Here is an 8249-nt window from a genome sequence, read left to right as displayed (position 1 = left end):
TTCTCTTATTTTGCTTTAAGCTATCAAGATCTCTACCTAGGAGAACTGGAATCTGCCTGGAACCCTGAGTGAGAGCTCTGCCAGGGAGAAACAGAATGTCTGCATTATTGCATCAAAGATCAGCCTGCAGAAGCCTTAGGCCAAGTATCATATCTTACAGCAAATGAGCATGCCTGTCTCTGTGCGGTCTGATCAGCACAAACTATTGAAACATACTTTAGGTCTTATGGACACAGGCTCCACTGTTCTCCAGGTGCCCTGGCAGCTGGTACAGGTAGGACTGGGAAGGATTTGGTGGGGCTTGAACTCCTTTGTAACTGACTATGACATTCCTGTTCCTCTTGTCTTTACCTCCTGAATGCTGGTGTCACAGGCATGTACCACTATCTGCAGTTTGTGTAGTGCTGAAGCTGTACCAACAATTGGGAGGCTAAGGCAGGAGGATCTGAGAGTTTGAGACTAGCTTGGGCTACTGTCTTAGTTAGGGTCACTATTTCTGCATGACAGCCAGAAAGCAAGTTGGGGGAGGTTATTTAGCATACACTTCCCACATCACTATTCATCATCAAAGGAAGTCAGGACAGGAACTCAAAACAGCAGGAACCTGGAGACAGGAGCTGATGCAGAGGCCGTGGAGGGTACTGCTTACTGGCTTGCACTGCTTGCTTTCTTATTCTGTTTTTGGTTTTTTGAGACATATTTTTAGTGTTTCTCTGTATAACAGCTTTGGCTGTCCTGGAACTCATTTTGTAAACTAGGTTGGCTTTGAACTCGAAGAGATCTGCCTGCCTCTGCCTCCTGAGTACCAGGATTAAAAGGTGTGTGCCACCATGCCTGGCATCAGCCTGTTTCTTAAAAGATCCCAGGGCCACCAGGCCAGAAATGGCATCACCCACAATGGGCCAGACCCTCCTCCATCAATCACTAATTAAGAAATTGCCTTATAGCCAGATGTTTAAAGGAATTTTCTCAATTGAGGTTCTCTCCTTTCAGGTAACTCTAGCTTATATCAAGTGGAAATTACCTAGCCCAGCTACATTTTTATAAGCTAATCTGAGCTACAAAATGAGACACAATATCAAAAATAAATAAATAGAAATCCCTCTCTTTTTCTCTCTCTCAATGTTAACTTTGTGTGAATGTGTTCTGCTGATAGTCTTGTCTTTCTAGGGGCTGTGAACAATGGAACCAAACTCTCAGAGGACTAAAGTCCCAGCTTTCTTATCTGACTTGGGGAAGGCCACATTGAGGGGAATCAGGAAGTGTCCCCGATGTGGAACCTACAATGGAACCCGTGGTTTGAGCTGTAAGAACAAGACATGTGGAACCATATTTCGCTATGGTGCCCGAAAGCAGCCTAGTATTGAAGCTGTCAAAATTATCACAGGCTCTGATCTACAGGTCTACTCCGTGCGACAAAGAGACCGGGGCCCTGACTACCGATGCTTTGTGGAGCTAGGTGTTTCAGAGACAACAATCCAGACAGTGGATGGGACAATCATCACTCAGCTAAGTTCTGGCCGCTGTTATGTCCCCTCTTGTTTGAAAGCTGCCACTCAAGGCATCGTGGAAAACCAGTGTCAGCACATCAAGCTAGCACTTAACTGCCAGGCAGAGGCCACCCCTCTGACCCTGAAGAGTTCAATCCTGAATGCTATGCAGGCCTCCCCAGAAACCAAACAGACCATCTGGCAGTTGGCCACAGAACCTACAGGTCCCCTGGTACAGAGAGTCACTAAAAACATCATGGTCGTTAAATGCAAGGCAAGCCAGAAGCACAGCTTGGGCTATTTGCACACGTCCTTCATGCAGAAAATTGGCTCCAGGAGCTTGCCAGAGCGTCGCTTCTTCTGCTCCTGCCAGTCTCTGAAGTCACACAAGTCTAGCATCCCCAAGGCTGAGGCAGCCCCAAAGTGCATCCATTTCTTTGCTTGCCTCTGTGCCTTTGCCAGTGATGAAACACTGGCTCAGGAATTCTCGGACTTCCTAACTTTTGATGCCAGCGGTAGGTGGAAAGATTGACAGTTACTCCGTTGTTCTAAGATAGCAGTAAAGGCGTTCCACTGTTGCCATTGGAACTTGTCCTAATATCCCTTCAATTCAGGTGCTACATAGCATAGAAGAAAAGTACTCCTGTGTGTGTGTTTGTGTTTGAGAGAGAGAGAAAGAGAGAGAAAAATGTGTCAACAAAACCATAATGTTCAAAATGTTAGGCAGTGGTGGCATACACCTTTAATTCCAGTACTCAGGAGGCAGAGGCATGCAGATCTCTGAATTCTAGGCCAGCCTGGTCTAGCCAGCATGTACCAGGACAGCCATTGCTACACAGAGAAACCTTGTCTTTAAAACTCCTCTCCTCAAAAATAAATAAATAAATAAAACATAGTGTTTTGCTAAAGTAACCCAGTTGCTCTGAGATTTAATCCTCTTGCCTTTTCTACATGCTGGGATAATAGGCCAGAGCCACCACTCCTAGCTAGCATTCCTTCTTTGAATTCCAACTAGCATAGCACATGCGTAAGCTTGGTTGGATAGTTGAAACTAATGATAAAGAGAGATGAATATTTTTATTGAGACAATGGATTTAGCAAAGTAACGTGTGTGTTTGTGTTGGAGCCTTATACATTATACATTATAAGCAAGTGCTCTGTATCAGAGCCACTTCCCCATTCCTAAATAAAGCACTGTATTTGGGAGAGGTCTTTAAATAGCTTATTTACATTAAGCAACTGGTCTATCCTTTTTTTTTTTTTTTTTTTTTTTTTTTGGAGTCAGATTTTTTTTTTTTTTTTCCAAGACAGGGCTTCTCTGCTATTTTGAAGCCTGTCCTGGAACTAGCTCTTGTAGACCAGGCTGTTCTAAAACTCACAAAGATCAGCCTGCCTCTGCCTCTGCCTCGTGAGTGCTCTGAGTGCTGGGATTAAAGGTATGTGCCAGCAATGCCCGGCTGGAGATTTTTATAGACTATTTTCTCTTTAGTTAGTTGGAAAGTAGTAGTAATTCAGAAACTTTTTTTAAAGGTCTTAAAGAAGTAATGATGCCCCAGTTAGGCTGCCACTCAGAATCTTCTGTCTCAGCTTGTGAATCTGCCGCCTCTAAGCCACGGAAGAGGAAGAAGGATGAAATATCTGGTGAGACAGTTTCACTTATTTCTTTGTTGTTTGGAGATTGACATTTGTCTTTCATTGAATCCAAGGAATTGTGAGAAAGGACTCTTGTTTTGTTTTTTTAGGTTTTGTTTTTGGAGGCAAAGTTTCTCTATGTAGCCCTGACTGTCCTGGGAATCGCTCTGTAGACCAAGGTGGCCTCAAACAGAGATCCATCTGTCTCTGCCTTTTGTGCTGTGATTAAAGGCGTGTGCCACCATTGCCCTGCTAGGACTCTTGTTCAGAACATTTTTTTTTTAAAGTATGGGCCAGGCCTGGTGTTGAATCCCGGAAGCAGGGGCAGGTAGATCTCTTGAGTTAGAGGACAACCTGATGTACCTAAAAAGTTCCAAGCCAACAAGGGATACATAGTAAAACCCTGTATCAAAAAAACAAAAACAACAAAAATGACACTGTGTATCGGGAGTGTAGTTCATTGGTAGAGTACTTGCTTAGCACAGACCAAGTCCCTAGCACCAAACAGCTTATCATAATGGAAAGTGGAAGGTGGACACAGGTGGATCCTGGGAGCGTGTTAACAAGTTAACCTAGCCAAAATGGGGACCTCCAGGTCCAGGGAGAAACCCTTCTCATGGGATTAAGGTAGAGAGCAATACAGGAAAGTAGCCAATGTCCTGTTCTGGCTGCCACATTCTCACACACAGATGTGTGTAAGGCGTATGGTTTTTCCGCCCGCCGCCACGCCAGCCCCAAATAATACACAGAGACTCTGTATTTGATACAATGCTGTTGGCCCAGTTCCTTGTTTCTTATCAGCTAGCTCTGTCTTAAGTATTAACCCATTTCTGCGTATTTTCACGTGGTCTCCTTACCGGGGAGTGAGGCAAGCGTCTGGTCTCCCCGGTCTCTCCATGCTGACTCCTCCTATCTACTTCCTATTTCCTCCTTGTCTCCTAGTCCCTCCTATCTTTCTTTCCTATTGGCCAACAGAGCTTTATTCATTAACCAGTATGAGAAACATATACAGAATGACATCTCCCATCATCTCCTCTTTTCTGTCTAAATAAAAAGAAGGGCTTTAACCTTAACATAGCAAAATATATCACATACCAGTTATCAAATAAGAATCACAGTTAACACTATTTAGTCCATTAACATTTAGCAAGATTTGAAGAAACTATTCCATCATCTATTCTCTTTGTGTGTCTAAAGTCTAAGTAACTTATCTTTAATCCTAACTAATGAAAACTATAACCATAACTATCTGTCTTCAACTCCTTCAAAGACCACAAAAGGATAATATATAAGCTCTAGAAATGACAGAGACAACTCACTGCCTGGTCACCCGAAGTTCTTTTGTAATCTTCCATCTTCAGCCTATAGGCCATAGTGTGTCTGGCAGACTCTTCAGCAAAGCAGGAAACTTTAAACTGTCTTCTTGTATTGACAGTTTGTCAGTCACTTTTCTCTGTGTCCTGCAGGCTGTCTGGCAGACTCTTCCATGAAGCAGGAACTCTGTAGCAATGTTCATCTTGAATCAGCAGTCAATTTTCTGTGGGTCCTGTATGTCCAGTTTATACATCACAAAGTCAAACAGTCCAGACAAGAGCAGTATCTTGTCCAAATGGCTAGTCTGCTATATTGAAAGCAAACTTCATAACGTGTTTCTTCGATGTCCATCTTCATCTTCCTTTCTGACTCAGGTTGTGTTGACAAGAGCATTTATGTCTCACTGTCAAGAAAAACCATTTTAAATGCCATATTCTGTAGGTCTTTGAAAGGTTTGAAGAATGCCTATTTATCTCAAATACATGTATGTATATCTAGAAATCTTAACTAACTTAACTATAAGATTTGACTATAATAGGTACTATCTATAATCTATATTGAATTATACATTGCATTTTAAATGAGCTATATAAACACAATACCTAAACAAGAGGAGAAATATACTTAATTACAAAATTGACCTTAAATTTATATCAATAAATGAAAATCCATTCCAAAACAAAGTATTCATATCTGTACCATAATTCCCCTTTTACCTTTAAAAAGAATTGGCTGTGATCATTAACCATTTATAACCAAGTCCATTTAAATGAAAACAAGCATTTATAAACAATATTTGGAAATTTGGGTGTCGTTCTTTCCAAACTACTTCCTGCTGATAAGGGGGCGCTGTCATGGGGATCCTAAGCAGACACAGAAATCTTGGCTGTAGTCTGCAAGGCTGCTTTGTTCAGCTGCTTTGAATGTTGGATCACCAGTGACTATTTCAGGGGGTCTGGCTTGATCAAACCACATTAGTCTGGAAGGAATCCACAGCTTTTTATTTTCTGTGGAAACAAAAATAGAAATCCTTTTCCCCAGTAACTTGTCCTTGAACTTAAATCTTGGAGTCAAAGCATTTTTAAAATATATAAATTGAATTAATCCAGCAGCATTTGTTTTAACAGTTGTTATTTCCTCAGCAGTCAAAAGATACAAAGACAATATAACCACATACAGTATCCAGATTCTCTCTGAGCTTTCCATCTTTAAGTGGTTTTATTATTACTCTCTTCTATTTTTTCATTTTTTGAGACAGGGTTTCACTGTGTAACTCTTTTCTGTCCTGGAATTCACTCTGCATACCAGGTTTACTTGGAATCACAGAGATCTGCTTGCCTCTGTCTCCGAATGCTGGGATTAAAGGTGTGTGCTACCACACCCAGCTGTTCTCTGTCTTTTAAAACCATTTTATTTCTTTTCTCTCCCAAGCCTACATATATTTTAGAACATACTGTAAACCTTTAGCGCTTTTTCTTAATGTGAATCTGTCTTTACTGTAAATCTTTATCTTTTTCTGGCCATGAGTCTTTTATCTGGTAAACAACAACATTGCTGAAATGAAAGTCTTTTGTTTCTGCTGTGGTTATCAAAGATGGTGGCTGGTACATTTACCGCCAGCAATGAAAGCTGTGGTCACTGCCCTGGTCAGTGCTGCCGTCCAGCAGGCATGCTGCCAGCTTGGAGATGTGGTCACTGCCATCGCCATCTCTCATACACACCAATAAATTGTTAGCAGTGCTTTTTTAAAGCCATGCGGTTTTTTGCCGCTTATGCTGAGTCAGGAATCTTCCCTTAAAGGAGCCGCGGAAATTTTTGCTTGTCTCACACAAAACAGAATCCAACTGAGAAAAATGCTGCTACCAAGAAACCTTGCTTGTCACTGTTCTTTTGTTTTTAAAACTCTTTTTTAAGCTTCTGTTAAATTTTAAGTGTAAGTTCTTATTAGCCACGTTGGGCGCCATTCGTAGGGAGTATGTTCTTCCTCCTGCTGCCAGTCTGGTCCCGCAGCTGCGCCAGCCCCAATTAACACACAGAGACTCTGTATTTGATATAATCCTGTTGGCCTCTTACTAGTTTCTTATCGACTAGCTCTATCTTAATTATTAACCCATTTCTATGTATTTCCACGTGGTCTTACCAAGAGCAGAGGAATGCTGGTTCTGTTCTTTCCAGACTCTCCATCTTGACCCTCCTTCCTACTTCCTCTTCCTCCTTGTCTCTTAGTCCCTCCTATCTTGCTTTCCTATTGACCAACAGTGCTTTATTCATTAACCAGTATGAGAAACATATATACATAATGGCATCTCCCATCAGATGTGCTCACACCACCACCACATAATACATACATACATACATACCAATAAATAAGCTGTCTGTAGTAGTATATGCAAGTAATCCCAACACTTGGAGGTAGAGACTGAAGGATCAGGATTAAAGGTCTCCCTTAGCTACATAATAAGATTGAGGCCACTTTAGGCTACCCTGTATCAAAAACAAACAACAAAACAAAAATCAAATAAAAATCAAAAAACTATTCATAGAGAAGAAAATGAAGGAGAACTCACCAGAAAGCATGTCGGTTTTAAGAAAGGTTAAAAGCAGTGGGTAAATTGCTTCATCTTCTGTTTTCAGTCCCTATCTCATAAACATCAGAAAAAGTTAGAATTTTGTGGTTAAAGGTTAATACTGGTTCGTTCTAGTAAACTGTAAAGCTATCATAGATATTAGTAAAGACTTTATGTTTTAGATGCTTTAGAAATTATTAAATCAATTTTTATAATTTTATAGAATTTAAAACTATTTTATTTATATTTGCCCATATATACATACATGTACGTATGTTCATGTATGTTTTTGCACTGTTGTATGTATCTGGTACCTGAGGAGGCCAGAGAATATGAATCCCCTGGAACTGGAATCAAGAGGTGTGAGCCCCCATGCGGGTGCTGGGAACTAAACCCGGCCCCTCTGCCAGTGTTCTTAACTGCTGAGCCATTCATTGCTCTAGCCCCAGATTTGCAGACTTGTTTTAAGATTTATTTTGTCTGGGCTGTAAAGGTAGCTCAGTGGGTAAATGCTTTTGCTATCAAACCACCTGGGACTCACATGATGGAAAGAGATAATTAACTCACAAAAATTATCCTCTGACCTCCACATGTGCCATGTGGCATACCCATATGCACACATACAAAAATAGATAAAAATGTTGAGAGCTGGAGAGATGGCTCAGTAGTTAAGAGCACTGGATGTTCTGGAATTCCTACATGGCAACTCACAACTATCTGTAACTCCAGTTCCAAGGGATCTGGCATTGTCACACAGATAAACATAGATTAAAAACACTAATGCACATAAAACAAAAGAAACATTAAAAAAACTCAATAAAAAATATAACAATAAAATTACTCTGTGGGTGGGTGGGTGTGTTTCCTTGGGTGGAGGTTGGTTCTCTCCTTCTACTGTGTGGGTCCCAGGAATTGAACTCAGACCTTTAGGCTTGACATTATGTACGTTTTTCCACTGAGCCATCTTGCTAACCTGACATTTTTGAGACAGGGTCTTACATAGCTGAATCTAACTATGAATTTACTGTGTGGCTGATATGACCTTTAACTCCTGATCCTCCTGCCTCTGCCTCCCAAGTGCTAAGATTACATACCTGGCTGTAGAAATGATATCATGTCTTGGTTTGATTTGGTTTTTTGAGACAGGGTTTCCATGTAGCCCTGGAAATCCTAAAACTAGCTTTGTAGACCAGGCTGGCCTTGAACTCACAGAGATCTGCCTGCCTCTGCCTTTGGAGTACTGGGA

At 41.2% G+C, this 8249-nt stretch overlaps 1 protein-coding gene across 3 annotated transcripts in view; it reads left to right on the top strand.

Annotated features, from left to right (window-relative positions):
* CUNH2orf42 (chromosome unknown C2orf42 homolog) overlaps nucleotides 1-8249 on the top strand; it is a 28118-nt gene continuing 19869 nt past the window's right edge. The window contains exons 1-3 of one of the 3 annotated variants that reach the window (XM_051175014.1): nucleotides 1-274; nucleotides 1171-2005; nucleotides 3021-3131. In XM_051175014.1, the coding sequence (XP_051030971.1) occupies nucleotides 1183-2005; nucleotides 3021-3131 (934 nt within the window). In that variant the 5' untranslated portion in view covers nucleotides 1-274; nucleotides 1171-1182. Of the gene's footprint in view, nucleotides 275-1156; nucleotides 2006-3020; nucleotides 3132-8249 lie in introns of all 3 variants that reach the window. The other 2 variants (XM_051175013.1, XM_051175012.1) reach the window with 2 other exon arrangements.

The sequence above is a fragment of the Phodopus roborovskii genome, unplaced genomic scaffold (assembly GCF_943737965.1).
Source record: "Phodopus roborovskii unplaced genomic scaffold, PHOROB, whole genome shotgun sequence".
Classification (NCBI taxonomy): domain Eukaryota; kingdom Metazoa; phylum Chordata; class Mammalia; order Rodentia; family Cricetidae; genus Phodopus; species Phodopus roborovskii.
The sequence above is the reverse complement of the archived record's forward strand: the minus strand, read 5'-3'. Positions and strand labels throughout refer to the sequence as shown.